At 55.6% G+C, this 26,704-nt stretch overlaps 1 protein-coding gene across 1 annotated transcript; it reads right to left on the reverse strand.

The window, feature by feature from the left end:
* Window positions 1–392: 392 nt before the first annotated feature.
* Window positions 393–1,386, reverse strand: LOC136464544 (mavicyanin-like). Its single transcript, XM_066463494.1, has 2 exons — window positions 1,113–1,386; window positions 393–988 (listed from the first exon to the last, which is right to left on the reverse strand). The coding sequence occupies exons 1-2, from the start codon at window positions 1,282–1,284 to the stop codon at window positions 540–542; spliced, it is 621 nt and encodes a 206-aa protein (XP_066319591.1). The 5' UTR covers window positions 1,285–1,386; the 3' UTR covers window positions 393–539.
* Between the last annotated feature and the right edge of the window lie 25,318 nt (window positions 1,387–26,704).

Raw genomic sequence — 26,704 nt, forward strand, 5'->3', positions numbered from 1 at the left:
TGACGCCGTAGCCTCAGACGGCCGCCTAACGGAAGCCGCGAGGCCGATGACTCCGCCTAAACGACGCCGGAGCCGATGAATTTATGCGAGCTCACGGGTCGGGTCGCGGACCTCGCGGTGTCGGAGTCATCGGCTCGCCTCGATTACGCGGCTCGGCCGCGCATGCTACGAAACCCGCTAATGCGACGTGGGCCTGCATAGGCCTACTTCATGCGCAGGTGGGCTAAATTAACCTCGCACGCGGGCCTCCTTCTGCCTAATTCATTTGCGGGCCTGATTTAGAGCCACCCAAATCCCGCCGATCTGAAGACTGAAACCCTGCCAGGTGTTTTCGCGACGCCCGTAGTAGATAGTAGGCACACTGTTTGGTTGCACATGCCGGACAATTCGACTGGCTCAAGGAAAGTGACTGGCATTATACCCCAGCTAGCTCGATCCGGAACAAAGAACAAACACATCAGTAGTACGTTACAGCTTACAGGCGACATGATCTATCTCTGCCTCCATCCTGGACCCTGGTCGACCATGGCCCTTTGCCTCTAGAGCAGCGCTAGCTGGACGATCACACACCAAACCAGTGCAAAGCCAGCCAACGCCGCCGACCCGAGGCCGGCCGCGCTGGGGTATGACATGAACGGAGTCATGCCCGGGGTCGCCGTGGTGCCACCACCTCCAGAGCACGTCGGCGTCGTCGGCGTGGTGTACGGCGTGGTGGTGGTCGGGGTCGTCGGCGTCGTGTAGGGCGTGGTAGGGGTCGTCGGGGTCAGTGTGGCAGGGGAGTTGGAGCCGCCGACGGTCATGGCGAGCTTCATCCCGGCGCCGCAGTGCCCCGTGATGCTGCACACGAAGTAGTGGGTGCCGGGCGTCTTGAGGGCCACGGTGGTCGCGCCGCTGTTGTCGGAGCCCAGCGGGTTGGCGGCCGTGCAAGCCATGTACTCCGCCGCGCTCACCTCCACCACCGTGTGCAGCCCTTTCGCGTAGTTGAACACTGCAAAACCCAATCAAACAAACTCGTGAGCCAATCTATCTGTTGCGATCAGAACTCGTGACGACATGCATGCATGCGCATACATACATGCATGGAGTAAGAGATCGACAGCACGCATACGTACCAAGATTGTCCCCGACTTTGAAGTTTTTGGAGGAGGCCCAAGATGTGTAATCGACGCCGGTCGTCCAGCCGGACCCGTCGCCGACGGTGTAGCTGGTGGCGGCTGCCGTGGAGGAGCAGGCCACGAGCAGCAGCACCGCGAGAGGCAACCGAGAAACGCTGGAAGAAGCCATTGATCGAGCAGTAGTAGTGCTGATGAAGTGTTTACGAAAGCAGCTTTGAGAAAGTATGGATGGTGTCGATCGCTTCCACTATGAGAACTGACGCAGAGACGCGGAGGAAATACGGCCCTATATAACTGCAACGCGGAGTTGGTGGCCAATAGGCTTTCACCGGCCGTGTGGGAAATAGCCGCTTTACCTATGAGGAAATGAAACGCTTTCGAGATGAATAGAGCGGCGATTCCGTCTGTTCATGCCACCAACCAATGATATGGTTTTCATAATGAAGTTTCGACAAGTTTTCCATCATAACAACAGGATTTTTGTATAGCATGGATGGATCTTGTCGCCTGTTCATCAGCGTTCAGGGAGACCATAGATTTTGTTGTTATATGACCTCATTCTCACTGACATCCATTTCATTCCCTATCAGCTTAACTGAATAATCCTTTGAGTAAATCTTACTCCACTAAGCTATGAGTATATTTTCGTCTACACAGATTCTCTCCCAAAACAAGTCCCGAACATTCGATCTTAAACGGGTGGTTCAGATGAAACGCCACCTATTTTATTTACAGATTCGCGGACTAAGGGAGATATGCATCAAAAACACCTTTATAGCTTTGCGCCTATTTGGTATTTTATTAGGTGCGATATCTTTTCATATGATAGTATAGGCCAAAGTGAAGTGAATCTGATTGTGTCCGCTGCCGTCGGCGTGGTATCTGATTTTCTTCTTCACATGGAGATCAGTTGGGTTAAGCTACCTAATCTTTTGACAATGACTTCACACTTGCATGTCGATCGCTCAAAGTGCATATTTTCCATGTTCATGACGAGGACATGAGAAAACGCTCTAATTCGAACTTACACCAATGAGCGGGTAACACATATACACTAAGAAACAATTTCTATGTTTTCCATCATTGATGACCAAGACCATGACCTAGACATTGCTCAATTAATTGTTAGGTGAGGTACACTGCGAATTAGACCCCGATTAGAAGGCAAAATGGCAGTATTTGCTGCAGTCGCACTGATGGGTTGATCCAGATTTTTAACGTCGATCAAACAGGGTGCAGGTGCAATCTCGAAAACTGGTCGTCTGGTTACCGGACATGGACCGGTTAGGCTGGAGTTTGGACACAAGCTCACCAAAGAAGACAAACCATGAACTGTACCTCGTACTTTCAATGCACTCGATTGTGCTACGAGCTTACGCTATCTGCAACGACAATACCCAAAATACAAAATTTATTCGTCTTTTGGGTAACGCTACAGACAAAATGTTCAATACCTATTCGGCATCTTTTCCAACAACAAGACCCAAAAGAGAATCATTTCTGCAAATAGGTTTCCAGGAGAGATGATGTCCATATTTGGGTTGTGTCTCTCAGGTAACCCAAAATAGATCTTCCGTATAGGTACTCAGTTGGAGGCTGATTTTGGATCTTTTACTACCCATTCTGGGTTTGGGTGTCTATATATGTTCGTTGTTGGAGACAGTCTTAAAAGCACTCGATTGCAGGTTCAGGGTTGAAGTTCCTGCAGTTCATCACACAGCTCCTCCTAGATTTCTTTTTCAGTCGACTTTCCATTCGTCTCCCTTTGTTTTCTTTTTGGTCGGTTTCTTCCTTTCAGACTGGAGACAGCACGACGAGCACCTGAATTTAAGGCCTACCCGCAGGGCTCTGCAGCCTTTGTTGGATCGGTCAAACCGCCAAAGATGCTCAGAGTACCTTCTTGATTTCCGGCCGGTTGCTTATGGGAGGCATGTCAAATTAAGTATTCGAAGGAATGGCTCGATTTCACTTTATAGTTGTCGTAAACTATTGCTCTTTTAATTAATAAAAGTACTGTAGGGGCATGCATCCTCCTATTTTCCTAAAAAAAATGCTAAGTACTCATCTGTTCCAAATGCAAGTCGTTTTAGTTTTTCTATTATCTAGATATACAATATGTCACATTCTTCATAGACTATAAATCTCAAAAAGCAAAATGACTTATAATTTGAAACGAAAGAAGTACCACTCAAAATTTATTTGGTTTAGCTATCAACTGTAAAAAAAAACTACTATAATATGTGAAAAATGACTGTTGTAAGCTGTTTGGTTGACAACCATGAAACCTACATTCTCTCCCTTAAAACAGTCATGAAACTTTTATCTATTTTCATTGCTTAGAAAAGCCAAAAGTAATGTCTAAGGTGCTGCAAAAATTATACTGTACAAAAAAGATATTTCGGAAAAAGTAGCTTTAGATTCTATCGATTGACGTTTTTTTGTCCACAGAAATACTTTTCAGAGGTTGAACTAAACACAACCTTAATTATTGACACTGTACATTCGTGTGAGTCTAAGGCAGCAAGGCTATGATCAGTGCATACCCTTGTTTTGGCTTCCCTGCTTTCAAGCGTAAAGCGTACCTCGCGAGTACTCCACTTCGCTCCATGAAGAGCGGCGCTCGATTTTCTAGTCACTCTGACACCTTTCTGGTTTTATGGTTAAAGGAAGGCACCGAAGTCCAACTTTGGGGGCTCTCCCAAGCAACTTAGGTCCGTACTGTTTCAATAAAATAACAGTGTTTTTCTCTCACAAAAAATCCGTATCAGCATCAGTATTTCCAGCAAGCCGAACAGAGCCTTAAATACCTTGTCCAGTTAAGTCGCAAGCCTGTTGGCCTAGTGGTGTGCTGCTCTGGTCAGTCTAACCGAAACAACTCTGCTACCGCCGTAGCACAAGGGATCGAGGTCTGAGCTGCCCGCCATCTACTGCTTTTGTTTTGGTCACCGCCGGGTGGACGAAACGGCGACGGAGACCTACGCTGGGCTGATTCTCGTACAAAGCCAGTGGGCTCCAGCACGGGGCAGCCCAACAAACCGCTCATGCTCTCTAACACAGTAACACCCCGCATGCGCGCCCACGGGGCTATTATGCGTTTGGCCCGTCTGCCACAGCGCGAGCATACCATGGTCCGTGGGCTGTGCCTACGTGGCTCACGGAACGGCTATCGGGCCAGGGTCCGTTAGGCCCTGGCGGGCGGCAGCGTGAGTGCGTGACTCGGGACACTTTTGACTAGGCCAGTCTTCCTGTCGTGGACTCCTGGGCCCGTCTAGTCAGGCTGACCCACTTCGAGGTTTTAGGTAGCGTTTGGTTGGGAGTTAAGGTGGAGTGGGATGGTTCCGTCTCTGATTTTTGAGATGGGACGGTTCTATTTTTTTTGTTTGGTTGACATGGGACAGGATCGACCCATTTTGTGTTTGGTTAAAGGGATAAATAGGAATGGGTTGGATAGTCAATTTGACGCCGTTAGCTCTGTTCAGTGAGACCTCCATGTCAATTTTTATTGTATTTTTTTAGGAATAATTCTTTTTATTATATAAAAAATCCTCCCAACTCCCCACGGGCCACAAGCTAAGCGGCATCGCATCGCAGCCTCCATGGCTTCACGCACGCTGCCGCACCTGCCTCAGCGCTCGGACGCACACGTGCCGCCGCTCCCGGACCCAGCGAGCGAGCTCGCCGCCGCGCCCCAAGCCAGCGTGCGGGAGCACGCCGCCACGGCCCCAAGCCCAGCGAGCGGGAGCATGCCGCCGCGGCCCCCGGCACCGCCCGCCCCTATTCGTCGGGTCGAGCTCGCTTGCTCGTGCGGGAGCCGAGCGGAGCTTGATCGCCGGCGCCGGATCTGGCCGCCGCCGCCGCATCCGCTCGCGTCGCTATGCCCATCTGCGGTCAGAACAGAGGAGAGGAAGAAGCATGGCGCCGACTGGAGGAGAGGAAGAAGAAGCATGGCGCCGACCGGAGGAGAGGAAGACGAATCGGCCAGAGACGGCGACTCCACGGCGTCGAAGTGGAACGTCCCCGTCCGTGCTTTTTCTGGGGACAGGGTCGCTCCCATTTTTCACGAATATGCCAGGAATATTCGGTGGGTGGGATGTCCTCATTCTCTCCGACTCGTAACCAAACAGCGTAGAAACTGGGATCGCCCCGCCCCGTCCCATCCCGTCCTCAGAACCAAACACAGCCTTAGAGTCTGGCGTGCTGGTCGTCCGCAACACGCCAACGGCTTTGTTGAGTTCCTGTCTTCAGAGACTTGCTATGTTCACTTCGCTTATCAGTTTATGGTACAGTATTTTTCTCACAACAAAACAACATCAGTCGATTTATCAGCCGCAGAAACCATCAGCTGAACAGGACACTGAACTCTGAATGATGAAGGTGAGTGGTAATGTGGTATGGTATGAATGCACCCGAGTACTAGTCACGAATTAATCGTGAGGAATTAGAAAGTCCAGCGGTGCGAAGTGAAACAATATTGTCGGTGTTTCGTACGAACACCGGCAAGTAAATTTATAGTAATGCGCGTTAAGCTCGGATGGTGCGCTAAAGGACACAAGATTTATACTGGTTCGGGCCGAATGTCCCTACGTCCAGTTGGTTGCTACTCGTGTTATTAGCACCGTGAACGGTTGTAGTAGGGGGTACAAACGATCGAGAGAGGGACTGGTCCCAAGTCTCTGATGGAAGGGTTGAAAGGAGGTCAAGAGCTTGGTAGCAGCTTGACTGTGCGTATGTGTCTTGTATTGTTCGGTCAAAAGTCCCTCCCCTTGATGGAGGAAGCGCATCCCCTTTTATAGAGGAAGGGGCTGGCTTTTACAAGGGTGAGGGCTTTAGGATGCGTACTCTACTTAGTCTTGTGGCTCACGTCTACCTGGCCTGGTTCTTCATTCTGATGAGTACGAAGGAAGATAAGCGCCTACAATACTATCGATATCTCTGTAGAATGTCAGGTTGATTACAGAATGCTGCCCTGCATAGGGTATGTGCTGTAGTACAGTGGTTTTGACTTATTAGCCTTTCCCAGCCTTGCTCCGCACGCCTTCTGGTTCCTGTGAGTCTTCGTCGGAGGGACGAGGGGTCGGGGTCTGGAGTAACGCCGTGGTCAAGGCCTTCTGACTTGGTGGACCTGAGGGGTCGGGAAGCAGGCGCCGCTCCCTCGGGTCCATGGCGTGGTGACGGAATATCCATCGTTCGTGGATATAGCAAATCCTTTTCTAGAGCGTAGCGGTTGTCGTATATCTTCGTCGGGTTCCGTGTCCTAGGGCTGAAGGCGGCGCCTACAACTCTACAGGGCAAGGAGTTCGCACCTGTAATACCTTTCGGGCTCTGTGGCGCCCGGAAGGGTCTAAAGCACCTGTCCCATCGTTCCCTGGCAGCACTTTTCCTGCCAGGGCACAGGGTATGGTCCTTGGAGCCATGGTTGACCCGAACGTCTTGTCTTGCCCTGTACCCATCATCTTGAGGGAGTGGGGAGAAGTTGTCAGGCAAGATGAAACCAGTATTAGATATCGAGCAGGGCGAGGCTCGTTCCTTGCCGTCGGGCGAAACGAAGACCAATCCCTATCTCTTGGGTGAGACCGACCCTGCCCCTCCGGGGTCGGGCGAGGCAGAATCTATCACTCAGCCCTCGGGCGAGACCGAACTCGCCAAAAAGGCGTCAGGCAAGACGGAGACTAGTCCTGAGCCCTCGGGCGAGGTAGAGCTATCCTCAAAGGCGTCGGGCAAGGCGGTGTCAAACTCCTATCATTCGAACAAGGGACGAAACGGCGCCCTTATGCGTCCAGAAGTTTTTAACGTTCGGTGGTTATTGGTTCCACCTCCTGGGGTACCCTTGTATTAGGTCCCCGACAGTAGCCCCCGAGTCTCTAGGTGATTCGAGTAGAACCGCCTGGAGGGTGATTTTTGATTTTGTCGAAGTTACTTTGCCAGAGGGTGCGCGCGAGCGCACCCGATGGGTGTAGCCCCCGAGCCCTCGGGTGTTTTGAGTAGAGTCGCCCGGGGGGTTGTATCGGATCCTTCGCGGGTAAGGCTGAAGGACTTAGTTTTTCGTCAACTGGATATTTTTTGAGGGGGTCGTGGTATCCCGTTCGCGGGGATTTTATTCAAGGCTGACTTAGCCGGGGCTCGACCATGGATCGAGACCTCAGTAATGCTTGCGCCCTTGATTTTGGATTGTTCGCGGACCCGTCCCTAGTTGGACCGGTCGCCGAGCTTCTGGGCCTTAGGTGGGCCAAAGAGAGAAAAATCTCCATGACCTACGTTTCCCAGATGGGTAGAGAGTCCGGATTCGCCTGGGGAAGGCGAACCGTCCACCGCGATTTTTTGGTGGGAGAGGATAGGGACTGCGGGCGCGTGTCCTGCGCCATGACGCGGCAGGGCGCGTGGCAGGCCCGAAGATCGAGGCGGACGGTTGCCCTTCTTGCGTCCGTCGCCCCTATAAAACCACGGGGTTCGCCCCCATGGTTCCGTATTTCGCTCCCTTGCCTCTGCGTCTCGAAACACCCACCGCCAATCGCCCCAGCCTCCTGCGCCCGCGCCGCCACCGTCAGCCGGCTTACATCCGTACTGTAGCCGTCGTCAAGCTTGCGCCTGCCCCATAGCCGCCGTCGAGCTCGCGCCCACCTTTCTCCCCAATTGCTTTGATGGAGTTGTGGGGCAGATCTAGCATCACCCCACGGCGTTTGGAGGGCCTCGTCCGCTGTGGCCTTCTCCGCCCACTGTCCGCTGTCCAGGAGTGGCTGCTACCTGGCGACGAGGGTGAGCCGGTGCCGCCCGAAGGGTATGTCGTTTCTTTCACCATCTTCCATGAGCGGGGATTTGCGGTACCCGTGCATAGATTCCTTCGGGGGCTGCTGAATTATTATGAGGTGGAGCTGCAGCATCTAACTCCCAACGGGGTTCAACATATGGCGGCGTTTGTTGCCCTGTGCGAGGGTTTCCTAGGGATCGATCCCCATTTTGATCTGTGGCGGTATTTCTTTAACATTAGTTTGTTGAAGAGGAAGATTGGGGGGAAAGATGTGAACGCGCCAATGGGATGTGCCAGCATTCATCTGCGCCATACCCGGTCGAGGGGTTACCCATATATGCGTCTGGCGACATCCAACAAGGGATGGCACTCGCAGTGGTTTTATGTTAGGGATGATGCGAGTGCCACCCTACCGAGGTACACTGGACGCCTTATTGAAGAGGCTCTAGAGTCGTGGAGCTAGGGCGTCCAGTCCAAAGACAAGAAACACCTCTTCGACCTTCTTTCAGCCCTTTAAGCCCTAAAGGATCGGGGCGCAAAGGGGACAGGGATTATTGGCGCCTATCATGCGAGGAGGGTGGCGCCGCTGATGGCGCGCGTGGTTCCCCTGCATCAGATGATGCCTGGAATGTCGTTCGAGGGGACGGTGCTTGTTGATGAGGCACTCCCTTTTTCAGAAGTGGCGCAGCGCATTAAGGAGGCGACGGAGCCGACGAAGGATTCCAAAGGCAGCGTCCTCGACATTGTGTATCCGGTGCCCGGACATCCCCCAATGTGGCCAGAACCTAGTTTCTTTGAATTCGTAAGCCCTCTCCTCCCGTGCTCTTTTCTTTTTCCTGAATCTCCATTTTTTAATACTTGCTTTTGTGACGTTGGGACCAGCCGAGGGGGCTAGTCTTCAAGGAGGCAAGGGAGCAGATGAAGAAGGCGAAACGACTGGAGTAGGAGGCACGGGATCGGGGAGAGGACGTGAGCAGTGAGGATGACGATGACAACGATGACGATGACGACGAGGTAGCCGTCGGCGTGGATTGGGACGTCCTGGAGGACGAGGACACGCTGACAAGTGGCCACCCGTCCGTGCAGGGACCCTTCCCATTCCACGCGGAGGGAAGTGAATCGATGAGGTCGGTGGAGGCCGATGAGTCCGCCGCTTCGCACGGTGTGCCGGCCGATGACCGATGGATGGAGGAAAGCGGGCCTACCGCTACCGACCCCGTGGTGATGGTGGAGGGGAGTGGCTCTGGTGCCACGCCCCACGAGACGGGGGAGGGGAGTGGCTCTGGTGCCGCGCCCCATGAGACGATGGGGGGGAGCGGCTCTGGTGCCACGCCCATGAGGTGAGCCCCTCTGCCACGGAGCAGGGGGCAGGCTCGAAACGGTCCCGCCCAGATGAGTCGGGGCAGGGATCTGGGGATCCGTCCCCAAAACGCTTTCGCCGACCGAGGACGTCAACGTGAGCTGCTGATTCCCCTGTTTTCATCCTTTTTCCATTTCTATTTTGATCTAATGGCTATTACCTTTGTGTAGGTTCTTGCAGATGGGTCACCCCCTAGGGCTGGCGCCCAAGAAGAGTCTCGCCATTCAAGTGGGACAGATGGCGTCGCCTGGCATCACCCCTGTTTCGGGCAGGAGTGGTGCCGATGTTGGATCTGCGTTGGCCAACCCGACGACGTCTATGGTGGCGCCCATGCCCACGGAGGTTACTGAGCAGGTGGCTTCCTCCATGGCGGACGTGGTACAGCCGGCCGAGGGCCGCATACCACCGGTGGAGGTGGTCGTGACCGCGCCAAGCGAGGATCAGCCGGGCGCGGCCGTGGTGGCGCTCGAGGGCGTAGTGCAATCCGCGCCACCGAGGGCCCAGGTGGATCCACCCGTGGCGCTCGAAGCGGCCCAAATGGAGGAGGGCCTAGTCAGAGGGTCCTCGAGCACGGCGGTGGTGCCGCATAGGGTCAGGAGGGAGCTACCCCCGGCCCCTTTGTCGGGAGAAAGCCGCTCCCCCGCGCGGGGGGAGCCACCGCTTCAGTGGATGGTCGCTCAGGACCTGACGTCGGCTCTTTTCTCGTTCGATGATCATTCCAAGAGCATGGAGCGGGAGGGTCTTGACATCAGAATTTCGACAATGCTGGAGGCCCTGGACCAGGCTAGAGGAGCCCTGCGTGAAATCGTTGTTCCTACTACCCAGGTATTCGCTTGATTTTCTTCTTTCTTCGCATGTTTTTGTGTTTTCGCATTTCTGATACCAGTCTTCTTCCTCTTCAGGTTCTTGTTGCTCGTAGCTGGAATAAATCCTGATTCCTCCGTGAGCAGAAGGCGGAGTGGGATCGCCTCTCCAAGGAGGCTCGGCTGTGAGCAGACATGGCCGCACAGCTTGCTGCCGCCCAGGAGCGGGAGGCCCAGGCGTGTCAAGATGTGGAGGAGGCCCACGGGATGTTCGAGGATTTGTCGGCAAGGTCCAAGCTGGATGGGGAGGAGATCGCCAGGCTCCAAAAGGAGCGAGACGAGCTACTGCAGATGAATGCCGCGGCTAATGAGAAGGCCAGCGAGGTCCTGAAGGAGCTAGAGATGGAGCGGGACCTCCGGCGGAAGGCCGAGAGTAGGGCCACGGCCCTTTAGCAAAAGGTGGATGAGGACGTCGAGGTGGTCCTCTCTCTCTGGGCGGATCTCGGTGACGCGGTGAGCCGAAGGTTGAGCACCGAAAACATCTTTGTCAAGCTAGAAAAAGAGGTTGTCCATGCACGAAAGGCCCTTCAGGTTGAGAGCAATGAGCACGATCTTCTGCAAGCTGCGGTCGGGGTGGTCCTTGATGCCCTGAAGGTGGTGGAGCCGGTGGAGACCAGCCCGCTCGCGGCTCATGCCGCAGGTATCACGGCTCGGGTGGGCCAGCTTGAGGAGAGTGCTTTTCACACCGGGATCACCCAGGCCTTCACCGTCGCCCATGCCCATTACGAGAAGGAAATCAACCTGAAGGTGATGAGCAAAGGTTTCCCATCCACCTATGAGGATGATGAGCTAGAGGCAATGGAGAAGATGGTTGCTCCCCTTGCAAAAAACCTGGCAGATAATCTGAAAGAGATGGTTCTCCCTCCACGGGAGTAGTTAGTCGAATAATTTTGAGAACAACTTATATGTAATATGTGGACAAGTGTCGGTATTTTCGAGTCTGGACGCGGTTTCGTGATTTTGCTTCGTAATTTCGTTTTGTTTGATTTTTTGCGATCTTACCAATCTGTTCCCCCGAATCTTGTCGCTGGTCTTGATGTGAGGAGATTGTTTCGAAAGAAAGAAAGGAGGTAGCCGTACCTTAACCAGCCCCCGAGTAAGGTCTAACCCCCTGCATTTGCTAGGGTCAGGGGTTACTGGAGACCGGAACCGTGGTTTTGGTGACAGGGTCGACGAAGTCCTTGGATGGTATTGCAATATTCCCCGCCCTATCTTCCAACAGAAATCCCCAACTAGGGACTCTATGGGCTCGGCAAGGTAGGGCCTTCGAACCTGTGTCCCTGTTTTGATTGGCTCGAGCCCCTGGGCCTGGTCAGGGTCTGATAGGGGTCGGCTGTAATTTGCGTGTTACCCCGTCCTTGATTTTCGCAATCGGAGGGGCTGAGTAAACAATACTTGCCTCGACGGCTCGAGTATCGCGCTCAATGAGCTCACTATCGGGTACGTTCGTGTGGAATCCGGGTCCATCATTTGTTGATGGGGTCGGCAGAGCCCTCTGGTGGCACTCCACAACTTCTTAACCCGCCTCCCGGTAGATGCCCGAGCCGTTCGCTAGGCTCAGGTGGCCCGATGGCCTCTCCTCGATGGAGATTCTGTGGGTTTGGCTTGGGGTTAGAATCGAACAAGAAAAGGTTGATACGTCCCTGTCCGCTTCTGAGCGGGGTCAGGCAGGGCCGCTGGGGCTTGTCTCAGTTATTTCTCCCTAGCTCTTTTCAGCACGAGGCGGCCTCGAGCCCTTCGTGGGCCGGCCTTCGAACCTCGGCCTGCGGCCGCCTATATCGAATGAGGCGACAGTCGTTTCGTGATGCGACACGAAGCGTTGGGATGTTTTGCATATGTATAATATAATCAAAATGAAGGCGGGGTCAGTAACGTTACCTTGGTGGTATGAGTGACGAAAAGCTCCTACCAGATGTGTCCGTGCGGGGTTCGGGCCCTAATGTTCGCGATGAGGTTGGGGTAACCTGCATAAGAATCGCTATTCTTTGTTTTTCGTATCTCGGTGGCGGTCCGAGCCGTTTAATTAAATTGGGCAACCTGACAGCTTCTCCTTTGGGGGAGATTCTGTAGGCGGACCCCTTTGAACCCTTCTTGAGAAGGCAGACATCGAAGCCGGAGACGCGAGGGGCGCTGAGCATGATTTTTCTAGTGAACAGAAACTTCGTAGCTACCGAGGCGTAGGGTCTGCTAGTTCATCCAGTTTTACTCAAAGTTTTATGCACGTATTTCGCGCCCTTAGTTTCAAGTGTACGGGGGGGGGGGGTCGGGTGAGGAGGATGTCTAGACTGGTAGACATCCTCGGCAGCCCCCGAGTGATGTTCGTGTCCCCACCGTTTGACGGGGTCGGAAGCTCGAGAATAAATTTTAACACGTAAAGTAAGAAGGCAGAGATGCTTATCTTTCTTTGGACGTTCGTTCGTCGTCTCTTCTGGGCCAAATGGCCAGCCCAGGAGATCCATTAGGGCTCCACCCGAGCCGTGATACCTGCGGCATGAGCCGTGAGCGGGCTAGTCTCCACCGGCTCCACCACCTTCAGGGCATCAAGGACCACCCCGACCGCAGCTTGCAGAAGATCGTGCTCATCGCTCTCAACCTGAAGGGCCCTTCATGCATGGGCAACCTCTTTTTCCAGCTTGATAGAGACGTTTTCGGCGCTCAACCTTTGGCTCACCGCGTCACCGAGATCCACCCAGAGAGAGCGGACCACCTCGACGTCCTCATCCACCTTCTGCTGAAGGGCCGTGGCCCTACTCTCGGCCTTCTGCCGGAGGTCTCGCTCCATCTCCAGCTCCTTCAGGACCTCGCCGGCCTTCTCATTAGCCACGGCATTCATCTGCAGTAGCTCATCTCGCTCCTTTTGGAGCCTGGCGATCTCCTTCCCATCCAGCTTGGACCTCGCCGACAAATCCTCGAACATCCTGTGGGCCTCCTCCGCGTCTTGACGCGCCTGGGCCTCCCGCTCCTGGGCGGCAGCAAGCTGTGCGGCCATGTCTGCTTGTAGCCGAGCCTCCTCGGAGAGGCGATCCCACTCCACCTTCTGCTCATGGAGGAATCGGGATTTATTCCGGCTATGAGCAACAAGAACCTGAAGAGGAAGAAGACTGGTATCAGAAATGCGAAAACACAAAAACATGCGAAGAAAGAAGAAAATCAAGCGAATACCTAGGTAGTAGGAACAACGATTTCACGCAGGGCTCCTCTGGCCTGGTCCAGGGCCTCCAGCATGGTCGAAATTCCGATGTCAAGACCCTCCCGCTCCATGCTCTCGGATGTATCATCGAGCGAGAAAAGAGCCGACGTCGGGTCCTGAGCGGCCATCCACTGAAGCGGCGGCTCCCCCCGCGCGGGGGAGAGGCTTCCTCCCGACAAAGGGGCTGGGGGCGGCTCCCTCCTGACCCTATGCGGCACCACCGCCGCACTCGAGGACCCTCTGACTCGGCCCTCCTCCATCTGGGCCGCTTCAAACGCCACGGGCGGATCCACCTGGGCCCCCGGTGGCACGGATTGCACTACGCCCTCGAGCGCCACCACGGCCGCGCCCGGCTGATCCTGGCTTGGCGTGGTCACGACCACCTCCACCGGTGGTATGCGGCCCTCGGCCGGCTGTACCACGTCCGCCATGGAGGAAGCTGCCTGCTCAGTAACCTCCGCGGGCGTGGGCGCCACCACAGACGCTGTCGGGTTGGCCAACGCAGATCCAACGTCGGCACCACTCCTGCCCGAAACAGGGGTGATGCCATCTGTCCCACTTGAATGGCGAGACTCTTCTTGGGCGCCAGCCCTAGGGGGTGACCCGTCCGCAAGAACCTACACAAAGGTAATAGCCATTAGATCAAAATAGAAATGAAAAAAGGATGAAAACAGGGGAATCAGCAGCTCACGTTGACGTCCTCGGCCGGCGAAAGCATTTTGGGGACGTATCCCCAGATCCTTGCCCAGACTCGTCTGGGCGGGACCGTTTCGAGCCTACCCCCTGCTCCGTGGCAGGGGGGCTCACCTCGTGGGGCGCGGCACCAGAGCCGCTCCCCCCCATCGTCTCATGGGGCGCGGCACCAGAGCCACTCCCCTCCCCCATCTCGTGGGGCATGGCACCAGAGCCACTCCCCTCCACCATCACCATGGGGTCGGCAGTGGTAGGCCCGCTTTCCTCCATCCACCGGTCCTCGGCCGGCACGCCGTGCGAAGCAGCGGACTCGCCGGCCTCCATCGACCTCACCGATTCACTTCCCTCCGCGTGGAACAGGAAGGGTCCCTGCATGGACGGGTGGCCACTTGTCAGTGTGTCCTCATCCTCCAGGACGTCCCAATCCACACCGATGGCTACCTCGTCGTCATCGTCATCGTCGTCGTCGTCATCCTCACTGCTCACATCCTCTCCCCAATCCCGTGCCTCCTGCTTCAGTCGTTTCGCCTTCTTCATCTGCTCCCTTGCCTCCTTGTCCCGCTCGGCCGCGAGTTGATTTGCCGCCGCCACGTGACGCGGCGGGGCGTGTGGTAGGCCCGGAGATCGAGGCGGACGGTTGCCCTTCTTGCGTCCGTCGCCCCTATAAAACCACGGGGTTCGCCCCCATGGTTCCGTATTTCGCTCCCTTGCCTCTGCATCTCGAAACACCCGCCGCCAATCGCCCTAGCCTCCTGCGCCCGCGCCGCCACCATCAGCCAGCTTGCATCTGAACTGCAGCCGCCGTCAAGCTTGCGCCTGCCCCGTAGCCGCCGTCGAGCTCGCGCCCACCTTTCTCCCCAATTGCTTTGATGGAGTTGTGGGGCAGATCTAGCATCACCCCACGGTGTTTGGAGGGCCTCGTCCGCCTTGGCCTTCTCCACCCCTGTCCGCCGTCCAGGAGTGGCTGCTACCTGGTGATGAGGGTGAGCCGGTGATGCCCGAAGGGTATGTTGTTTCTTTTGCCATCTTCCATGAGCAGGGATTTGCGGTACCCGCGCATAGATTCCTTCGGGGGCTGTTGGATTATTATGAGGTGGAGCTGCAGCATCTAACTCCCAACGGGGTTCAATATATGGCGGCGTTTGTTGCCCTGTGCGAGGGTTTCCTGGGGATTGATCCCCATTTTGATTTGTGGCGGTATTTCTTTAACATTAGTTTGTCAAAGAGGAAGATTGGGGGGAAAGATGTGAACGCGCCATGGGATGTGCCAGCATTCATCTGCGCCATACCCGGTCGAGGGGTTACCCATATATGCGTCTGGTGACATCCAACAAGGGATGGCACTCGCAGTGGTTTTATGTTAGGGATGATGCGAGTGCCACCCTACCGAGGTACACTGGATGCCTTATTGAAGAGGCTCCGGAGTCGTGGAGCTGGGGCGTCCAGTCCAAAGACAAGAAACACCTCTCCGACCTTCTTTCCGCCCTTCAAGCCCTAAAGGATCAGGGCGCAAAGGGGATGGGGATTATCGGTGCCTATCATGCGAGGAGGGTGGCGCCGCTGATGGCGCGCGTGGTTCCCCTACATCGGATGATGCCCGGAATGTCGTTCGAGGGGACGGTGCTTGTTGATGAGGCACTCCCTTTTTCAGAAGTGGCACAGCGCATTAAGGAGGCGATAGAGCCGACGAAGGATTCCAAAGGCAGCGTCCTCGACATTGTGTATCTAGTGCCCGGACATCCCCCAATGCGGCCAGAACCTGGGTTCTTCGAATTCTTAAGCCCTCTCCTCCCGCGCTCTTTTCTTTTTCCTGAATCTCCATTTTTTTAATACTTGCTTTTGTGACGTTGGGACCAGCCGAGGGGGCTAGTCTTCAAGAATAGTCTAGTTCCGTTGCCGAAGAACAAGGCCGTGGCGGCGGCGAATCGACTCGTGGCCGAGCGGGACAAGGAGGCAAGGGAGCAGATGAAGAAGGCGAAATGACTGAAGCAGGAGGCACATGATCGGGGAGAGGATGTGAGCAACGAGGATGATGATGACGACGATGACGACAAGGTAGCCATCGGCGTGGATTGGGACGTCCTGGAGGACGAGGACACGCTGACAAGTGGCCACCCGTCCTTGCAGGGACCCTTCCCGTTCCACGTGGAGGGAAGTGAATCGGTGAGGTCGGTGGAGGCCGGCGAGTCCGCCGCTTCGCACGACGTGCCGGCCGAGGACCGGTGGATGGAGGAAAGCGGGCCTGCCATTGCTAACCCCGTGGTGATGGTGGAGGGGAGTGGCTCTGGTGCCACGCCCCATGAGACGGGGGAGGGGAGTGGCTCTAGTGCCGCGCCCCATGAGACGATGGGGAGGGGAGCGGCTCTGGTGCCACGCCCCATGAGGTGAGCCCCCCTGCCACGAAGTGGGGGCAGGCTCGAAACGGTTTCGCCCAGACGAGTTGGGGCAGGGATCTGGGGATCCGTCCCCAAAACGCTTTCGCCGGCCGAGGACGTCAACGTGAGCTGTTGATTCCCCTGTTTTCATCCTTTTTCCATTTCTATTTTGATCTAATGGCTATTACCTTTGTGTAGGTTCTTGCGGACGGGTCACCCCCTGGGGCTGGCGCCCAAGAAGAGTCTCGCCATTCAAGTGGGACAGATGGCGTCGCCTGGCATCACCCCTGTTTCAGGCAGGAGTGGTGCCGACGTTGGATCTGCGTTGGCCAACCCGACGGCGTCGGAGGGACGAGGGGTTAGGGTCTAGAGTAATGCCGTAGTCAAGGCCTTCTGACTTGGTGGACCTGAGGGGTTGGGAAGCGGGCGCCGCTCCCTCAGGTCCATGGCGTGGTGACGGAATATCCGTCGTTCGTGGATATAGCAAATCCTTTTCTAGAGCGTAGCGGTTGTCGTATATCTTCGTCGGGTTCCGTGTCCCAGGGCTAAAGGTGGCGCCTACAACTCTACAGGGCGAGGAGTTCGCACCTGTAATACCTTTCGGGTGCTTTCCGACCCTTCTCATGGTCTAAGTCATAAGAAACTAAGAACGTGGGCGAACTAATTCTAATTGAGCTGGTGAGCAAAGAGGTTGCAGCCGCTGGGGCGTGGGTGTCCTGCAGTCCTACCAGTTGTATTTAGAATTGGTTCCCAAAATCCCCGGCTGATCCAGGGCGCCGTTTCACAGAGGTCCTGTCGTCGGATCGTCCCGTGGTCCTGCATGGGGAGGCGAAGGGTTGTGTGCCTATGTGGGCGCCTTAATTACCGCGTCTAGAGTGGGTCAGTGGCGGGCCATACCCAGGCAGTGTCCAGTTTGACCATGGGGGATGCCTTGTCGACCGGGGCGTGTCCCGTTAGTTCCGGCGCGTCCCCTCATGTATCTATCAGTATTAATTTCGTATTTAAGGAGGGGAAGAGAGAGGGTTTTTCGTCCAACCTTTCGCCTTTCCTTAACTACAGTGCCTCCTCTTTAAATAGGGAGGGGGAGGTGAGTTCTCATCCCACCTCCCCCTCTGCCTCTGAGCTGCTATCTCTCCTTCTTCTTCCTTTCCGTCGAATGCGTCCGTGCGTCGCGGCGGTTCCTGAGTGAGGAAGAGTAATGCCAGAGAGAGAGAAAACTCATAGATTCACTCGTGAATCTGGAGTGTGATGTCGAACCGGAGGTTATCCAGCGTAAATGAGATGGTGCATGCTGCCCTTGCCAAGGAGTTGCTGCTGCCGAAGGAGAAGAGGCGCCGGTGGGCGCCGTACGTCGTCGACTGTGCCATCGTCCGCTGTGCTCCTCCTTTGGCGGGAGGCGTTTCCTGCCCTTACGTCGTTGTCAGGGTTGTGGCTGGTGATGATGGTGTAGTCCCCGGATGCCCTGGTGGAGGCGTCGTTGTTGGGGTTACGGCTGACGACGATGGCGTAGTCCCCGACGGAGGCGTTGCAGATGATGGTGCCTTTGAGGATCCTATGAAGCGGTGGGATATCGGGATATCGCCGATGGAGAGCATGGTGCGGTGATCACAGTAGACGAGCTGGCCCGTGTACACGCCCCGGGCATCGCCGATGGAGAGCGTGGCACGGCGACCGCAGTAGACGAGCTGGCCTGTGTACATGCCCCGGGCGTCGCCGATGGAGAGCGTGGCACGGCGACTGCAGTAGACGAGCTGGCCCATGTACATGCCCCGGGCGTCGTCGATGGAGAGCGTGGTGCAGCGAGCGCAGTAGACGAGCTGGCCCGTGTACACGCCCCGGGCGTCGCCGATGGAGAGCGTGGCGTGGCGACCGTAGTAGACGAGCTGGCCCGTGTACACGCCTCGGGCATCGCCGATGGAGAGCGTGGCGTGGCGACCGCAGTAGATGAGCTGGCCCATGTACACGCCCCGGGCGTCGCTGATGGAGAGCGTGGCGCGGTGACCGCAGCAGTACTTGTAGTAGAGCTAAGCAGAGACTGTAATTGAATAACTTTGTGGGGAAGCCCTCGAGTAAACAGTCCTCTGAATTTACAAGTATATTGTTCCTTTTTGTAATGAAATCACTTTGTAAGTGACGAATTTGTGCAAAAAATGAACAAATTTACATCTTTTGCTTATGGCAAGCAATTTTTTATCTTTCTCCTTTTTGTAGAAATGATTTTAGTGCTTTCCGACCCTTCTCACGGTCTAAGTCATAAGAAACTAAGAACGTGGGCGAACTAATTCTGATTGAGCTGGTGAGCAAAGAGGTTGCAGCCGCTGGGGCGTGGGTGTCCTGCAGTCCTACCAGTTGTATTTAGAATTGGTTCCCAAAATCTTAGCCCTTAGGACTCGTTTATGAGACGAATGGACAACTTAGAGAATGTTTGTAAATATAACACAGGAGGTTTTTGCAAGTGTAATACTTGTATTACATATGTCACATGTTATGATCACATGCCAGCCCCTGAGTGAGGTCTGACCCCTCGCGATTTGCAGGGGTCGGAAGTCACTAAGGATCGGGGTTTTGTTATGATAAAAACTGATAAGGAAGAGTGTATGCTTATTTTAGGGATAAAAACGACGTAGCTGCTCAATGTTCCAGGCGTTGGTGAAGACCTCGCCGTTGATGGTTTTCAACCGATAGGCGCCTGGGCGAAGTACTTCCGCGACGACGTAGGGCCCTTCCCAGGGCGGGGAGAGTTTGTGGCGGTCCTTGTTGCTCTACACAAGACGGAGGACAAGGTCTCCGACGTTGAAGGCTCGACCCCGCACCCGTCGGCTGTGGTACCGTCGCAACGCCTGCTGGTACTTAGCCGAACGGAGGAGGGCGACGTCGTGGGCTTCTTCTAGCTAGTCCATGGCGTCTTGGTGGGATGCCTCGGCCCCCTATTCGTCGTATGCTCTGATTCTTGACGCTCCATAGTCAAGGTCCGTTGGAAGAACGGCCTCGGAACCGTAGACCATGAAGAAAGGTGTGTAGCCGGTGGCCTGGCTAGGAGTTGTCCTTAGGCTCCAGAGCACGGCCGGGAGCTCAGCGAGCCAGCGCACGCCAAACTTGTTCAACCGGTTGAAAATTCTGGGTTTGAGGCCTTGAAGGAGCATGCCGTTTGCACGCTCGACCTGCCCATTCGTCCGGGGGTGTGCGACGGCTGCCCAATTGATTCAGATGTGTTGTTCATCACATAATCGAACGAATTTCCTATCGGTGAACTGCGTACCATTGTTTGTGATGATGGAGTTTAGTACTCCAAAGCGATGGGTGATGTCGAGGAAGAACAGCACCGCTTGCTCGGATTTGATCATGGATATTGGTCGAGCCTCAATCCATTTTGTAAACTTGTCTATGGTGACAAGCAGGTGGGTGAAGCCCCTGGACGCCTTTTTGAGTGGCCCAACCAGGTCGAGCCTCCAGACCACGAAGGGCCACGTGATGGGGATCATCTGGAGAGCCTGGGCCGGGAGGTGTGTTTGCCGAGCGTAGTACTGGCACCCTTCGCAGGTGCGTACAATTTGCTCAGCATCGGCTACTGCGGTGGGCCAGTAGAAACCTTGTCGGAATGCATTCCCAACCAAGGTTCTCGATGCGGAATGATGACCACAGACTCCACTGTGTATGTCGCCCAGCAGGAGTTTTCCCTATTTGTCAGGGATACAGAGTTGCAGAATCCTGATGTGACTCCGTTTGTAGAGTTCACCCTCTATAAGAACGAAGGACTTGGCGCGTCGTGCGAGCCATCGGGCTTCCGTCTTGTCTGCCAGTAGTATGTCATGGAGGAGGTAATCGAGGTAAAGCGTTCTCCAGTCATCGGGAGGGTCGGACTCCACTGTTGGGTCCTCTTCAAGCTCCATGACCTCGGGGTCGGGCGGAGCAGTTGGCGGATCGGCCCCTGGGGTCGGACTAGATGGGCCATCATCTGCTCGTTCCGACCCTGCGTAGCGTACCGAGGGTTTGTGTTGATCACTGGCAAAGACGCCTGTTGGGACTGGCTCTTGGCCGAACGCTGCTTTTGCAAGTGTGTCGGCTGCTTCGTTGAGGCGCCTTGGGATGTGATTGAGTTCGAGACCATCGAATTTGTCCTCCAGCCATCGGACTTCTTGATAGTATGCCTCCATCTTGGCGTCGTGGCAGCATGACTCTTTCATGACCTGGTTGACGACCAGCTGAGAGTCGCCCCTGACGTCGAGGCGTCGGATGCCTAGCTCGATGGCGATTCGTAGGCCATTGACGAGCGCTTCGTATTCTGCAGTATTGTTTGATGAGGGGAAATGGAGCCGAACCATGTACCTCATGTGGACCCCGAGGGGAGATACAAAAACTAGTCCTACTCCGGCGCCCTTCTTCATCAGCGATCCGTCGAAGTACATTGTCCAGTGCTCTTGATCGATGACTGCTGGTGGCATCTGGACCTCAGTCCACTCCACGATGAAGTCAGCCAGTACCTGAGATTTGATCGCTGTTCAGGGGGCATAAGAAATGCCCTGATCCATCAGCTCGAGTGCCCACTTTGCGGTTCTTCCCGTAGCGTCATGGCTATGGATAACCTCACCGAGGGGGAACGATGTCACTACTGTCACGGGGTGTGACTCGAAGTAGTGGCGTAGCTTCCTTTTGGTGATGAGGACGGTGTAGAGGAGTTTCTGGATTTGGGAGTAGCGGGTTTTGGAGTCGGATAACACCTCGCTGATGAAATATACAGGGCGCTGCACCTTGAAGGCATGCCCCTCTTCCTCTCGCTCTACTACTAAGGCAGAGCTAACCACTTGGGTGGTGGCCGATATATACAGTAGGAGGGATTCTCCGTTGCATGGAGGCACTAGGATAGGAGGTTTAGTTAAAAATCGTTTAACCGTGTCAAGCGCTTCCTGAGCCTCGGCTGTCCACTCGAAGTGGTCAGATTTCTTCAGGAGTCGATAAAGGGGGAGTCCTCGTTCGCCGAGGCGCGAAATGAATCGGCTGAGGGCGGCAAGGCACCCTGTGATCCGCTGAACCCCCTTTATGTTTTGGATCGGGCCCATCCTTGTGATGGCTGATATTTTCTCTGGGTTGGCTTCGATGCCACGCTCGGAGACGATGAAGCCGAGTAGCATGCCCCTCGGGACCCCGAAAACACATTTTTTGGGATTGAGTTTGATGCCGTTTGCCCGGAGTTTCGCAAAGGTTTGTTCAAGGTCGGCAACAAGATGGTTAGTTCGCTTGGATTTGACTACGATGTCATCGACATAGGCCTCAACGGTCCGTCTAATGAGGTCTCCGAAGCAATTGAGCATACAACGCTGGTACGTTGTTCAGACCGAATGGTATTGAAACGTAGCAAAACGATCCGAAGGGGGTGATAAAAGATGTCGTGAGCTGGTCGGACTCTTTCATCATGATTTGGTGGTAGCCGGAGTATGCGTCAAGAAAGCAAAGGGTTTCACACCCTGAGGTGGAATCGACTATTTGGTCTATTCGTGGCAAAGGAAACGGATCCTTTGGACAAGCTTTATTGAGGCCTATGTAATCGACACACATTCTCCATTTCACGCTCTTCTTTCGCACAAGAACGGGATTTGCTAACCACTCTAGGTGGTATACTTCCTTAATGAATCCTGCGGCCAACAGTTTGGCTATCTCCTCGCCGATGGCCCTGCGTTTCTCCTCATCGAAGCAGCGCAGGCGTTGCTTCACCGGCTTGGAGCCCGGGTGAATTTTTAAGGTATGCTCGGCGACCTCCCTTGGGATGCCTGGCATATCCGAGGGTTTCCACGCAAAGATGTCTTTGTTCTCGCGGAGGAAGTCGACGAGCGCGCTTTCCTATTCGGAGGAGAGCGCGGTCCCGATACAGACTTTTTTGCCTTCGGAACTGCTGGGGTCCAAGGGGACCTCCCTGGAGCCTTCTGCCGATTCGAACGTCCCGGTTGATTTCTTTGCATCGGGTGCCTCTTCAACGACCTCTTCCCTGAGGGTGGCGAGCTCTTCGGAGGCGATAACTGTGGATGCGTGTCCGTAGCATTCGACTTCGCACTCGTAAGCGCGCTGGAAGGAGGTGCCGATGGTGATGACCCCACGGGGGCTCGGCATCTTCAACTTGAGGTACATATAATTGGGGACGGCCATGAACTTCGCGTAGCATGGTTGTCCCAGGATGGCGTGGAAAGTCCCTAGGAACCCCACTACGTCGAAGGTGAGGGTCTCGGTCCGGTAATTGGACCGATCCCCGAAAGTGACGGGCAGATCGATCTGCCCCAGTGGCATAGCTTGCCTACCAGACACGACGCCATGGAAAGGCGCTCGGATGGGACGGAGGTTCGTTCGATCGATGCCCATCTCGTCGAGCGTCTTTGCATACATGATGTTGAGGCCGCTGCCTCTGTCCATCAGTACTTTCGTGAGCCGCTTTGGACCGATGATTGGATCGACGATAAGTGGGTACCTTCCTGGGTGTGGGACGGCTTCCGGATGGTCGGTCCGGTCAAAGGTTATGGCGGATTCCGACCACCGGAGGAAGGCAGGCGTGGCCGGTCCGGCTGTGTAGACCTCGCGGCGCGCGACCTTCTGACGGCGCTTGGAGTCGTAGGCCGTTGATCCTCTGAAGATCATGAGGGCGCCGGTCGGCATTGGGAAGGCATCGTCCTTCTCTTCTACGTCGTCTATGGCGGGAACATGTTCCTTCCCCTGTTCCCCTTTGTTAAGGCCCCCGGACAAGTATTTGCGCATGAGGCCGCAATCCTTGTATAGATGCTTGGCCGGGAAGGCATGGTTTGGGCTTGGCCCCTCGAGCATTTTCTCGAAGTGGTTCGGAGTGCCCTCCGTGGGCTTCCGGCCACCTTTGCGGTCGGTAGCGGCCACGAGTGAGTTGTCGCGCCGTTGCTTCTTATTTTTCCTTTTGGCGGGATGGTTGGAGGCGCCTTCGCCGGCGTCCTCGTCCCGCCCCGTCTTTCCATCGGAGCGATCGAAGATGGCTCCGACCGCCTCCTCTCCAGTAGGCGTGACTGGTGGTGATGTCCAGGAGTTCCTTGGTAGTCCGTGGGCCCCTGCGTCCTAGCTTGTGGACCAGGGATTCGCAGGTTGTCCTGGATAGGAAGGCTCCTATCACGTCGGCGTCGGCGACGTTAGGGAGCTCGTTGCACTGCCGAGAGAAGCGCCGAATGTACCCGCGAAGGGTTTCATCGGCCTTCTGGCGGCAGTTCTTGAGGTCCCATGGGTTTCCAGGGCGTTTGTACGTGCCCTGGAAGTTGCCCTACGAAGATCTCCGTCAGATCCACCCAACTCTGAATGACATTGGATGGTAGGTGCTCCAGCCATGCTTGCGCCGAATCGGCCAAGAACAGCGGGAGATTGCGAATAATGAAATCGTCATTACTCGCACCACTGGCCTGACATGCAAGCCGATAGTCTTCGAGCCAAAGCCCGGGATTTGTTTCGCCAGAATATTTAGGGATGTTGGTAGGCGGTCGATACCTTAGGGGGAACACGGCGTTGAGGATGTGCCGATCGAAGGCCTGAGGACCTGGCAGGCCGGGGCTCGGGCTTCGGTCCTCGTTGCTGTCATAGCGTCCGCCATGTCGGGGATGGTAGCCGCGGCGTGCTGCTTCTCCATCGTCGCCATGGGCACGTTTCTGAGCGTCGATGATGTTGCGTACGTCGCGGCCATGGCCGAGGCGTTGATGTACTGGGACGGTGGAGGGCTGCCTGCCGGCTGGTGGTGTTTGGTGAACGGACGCGTCCCTGGTGGGACGCACTAAGGGCATGCGCTGGCTGGTGTTGGGTTCGTGTCGTCGAGACAACGAACTTTCCGCCTGCTGCGCCGCCGCACGCTCAAGCAACGTGCGAATCTCCCTGTGGGCCCGACGATCTTCAGACGTCACGGCCTCCGGAAGGCCATGCACCAAGGCGGTTGCTGCGGCGATGTTCTGGCTGGCTCGGGCAAAGTGAGGAAGGGTCCCATCGTCGGTGAGGATCCTTTGGTGTACGGTGCGGGCCGTGGCGCGCGCGCCCCCATCTTTGCGGCGTTCAATCTCGTGATTGATGTCCGTGTACTCCCGGACAAGCCCTTGCCCGGCCTCATCGATCTCTTGCTGACGGGCCCACAGCTGCTCCATCCTTAGGCGAGATGGGGCTATCGTCTCTTCCCCGGATCTACCGTCAGGGTTGTTTGTAGGGGTGACCTCTTCCCCGGAGATACTTTCGACGTGACCCTCGGGGGTCTGCGTCATGAAGCATTCCCAGGAAGGGTGGTGGCTCCCCCTACTGGAATTTGAGCTGGAGAACGATCCTGGCTCCTCGTTGAGGAGCCCGTAGAGGGTCTCCGTATCATGCTCGATCGCCCCCATGAACTCGATGTCCGTGGGTGACTGAACCACACGTAGTGCCAAAAGGTGGCCAACGGTCGCCGCAGCGTTGCGGAGACCGAACGGAAACGCTGTCGGGGCGCTCCGTACGGGACCTTCCGGACACAGAGGGACGTTGTGCATGGCCTCCCTTGATGACTAGGGTCCAAGGGAGTTGCCCGGCGGGCCCTCAAGCCTAAGACGGCTGAGGTCGATGGAAGGGAGAGACGGGGTGGCTGTGTGAGTCAGCGCCAGCTCTCCTCCTAGTGTGATGATGAAATCTAGGTCGCCGAAACGCACGTGTGCGCCCGGGGCCCAGCTGATTACGTGGGTGGCCATCTGAGGACTTATTTGGAACGCGCAAGGCCCCTACCTGGCGCGCCAACTGTCGGTGTTTCGTACGAACACCGGCAAGTAAATTTATAGTAATGCGCGTTAGGCTCGGATGGTGCGCTAAAGGACACAAGATTTATACTGGTTCGGGCCGAATGTCCCTACGTCCAGTTGGTTGCTGCTCGTGTTATTAGCACCGTGAACGGTTGTAGTAGGGGGTACAAACGATCGAGAGAGGGACTGGTCCCAAGTCTCTGATGGAAGGGTTGAAAGGAGGTCAAGAGCTTGGTAGCAGCTTGACTGTGCGTATGTGTCTTGTATTGTTCGGTCAAAAGTCCCTCCCCTTGATGGAGGAAGCGCATCCCCTTTTATAGAGGAAGGGGCTGGCTTTTACAAGGGTGAGGGCTTTAGGATGCGTACTCTACTTAGTCTTGTGGCTCACGTCTACCTGGCCTGGTTCTTCATTCTGATGAGTACGAAGGAAGATAAGCGCCTACAATACTGTCGATGTCTCTGTAGAATGTCAGGTTGATTACAGAATGCTGCCCTGCGCAGGGTATGGGCTGTAGTACAGTGGTTTTGACTTATTAGCCTTTCCCAGCCTTGCTCCGCACGCCTTCTGGTTCCTGTGAGTCTTCGTCGGAGGGACGAGGGGTCGGGGTCTGGAGTAACGCCGTGGTCAAGGCCTTCTGACTTGGTGGACCTGAGGGGTCGGGAAGCGGGCGCCGCTCCCTCGGGTCCATGGCGTGGTGACGGAATATCCGTCGTTCGTGGATATAGCAAATCCTTTTCTGGAGCATAACGGTTGTCGTATATCTTCGTCGGGTTCCGTGTCCTAGGGCTGAAAGCGGCGCCTACAACTCTACAGGGCGAGGAGTTCGCACCTGTAATACCTTTCGGGCTCTGTGGCGCCCGGAAGGGTCTAAAGCACCTGTCTCGTCGTTCCCTGGCAGCACTTTTCCTGCCAGGGCGCTGGGTATGGTCCTTGGAGTCATGGTTGACCCGAACGTCTCGTCTTGCCCTATACCCATCATCTTGAGGGAGTGGGGAGAAGTTGTCAGGCAAGATAAAACCAGTATTAGATATCGAGCAGGGCGAGGCTCGTTCCTTGCCGTCGGGTGAAACGGAGACCAATCCCCATCTCTTGGGCGAGACCGACCCTGCCCCTCCGGGGTCAGGCGAGGCGGAATCTATCCCTCAGCCCTCGGGCGAGACCGAACCCGCCAAAAAGGCGTCGGGCGAGACGGAGACTAGTCCTGAGCCCTCGGGCGAGGCAGAGCTATCCTCAAAGGCGTCGGGCGAGGCGGAGTCAAACTCCTGTCATTCGAACAATGGACGAAACAGCACCCTTATGCGTTCAGAAGTTTTTAACGTTCGGTGGTTATTGGTTCCACCTCCTGGGATACCCTTGTATTAGGTCCCCAACAAATATCTTTGGCTAACCTAAATTTTCTTCATTTCTTTTTCTCTCTCTAATGATTTTACATGTCATTCAGTTCAGTCACTGGCTCACTGCCCGTCCTAGCCTCTGGATTAACACAGACAGAATACTGGATGCCCACACACGCTGACACTGTTCAAGTGTCCAGGAGCCTTCAGAAAAATGAACGGCGGTCACGGCGGCTTCCTGCAGTTCCACTGGCATGACGTGTCCATCAGTGCTGCACATCCGCGCCATC

This window comes from Miscanthus floridulus, chromosome 7, assembly GCF_019320115.1.
Source record: "Miscanthus floridulus cultivar M001 chromosome 7, ASM1932011v1, whole genome shotgun sequence".
Lineage (NCBI taxonomy): Eukaryota > Viridiplantae > Streptophyta > Magnoliopsida > Poales > Poaceae > Miscanthus > Miscanthus floridulus.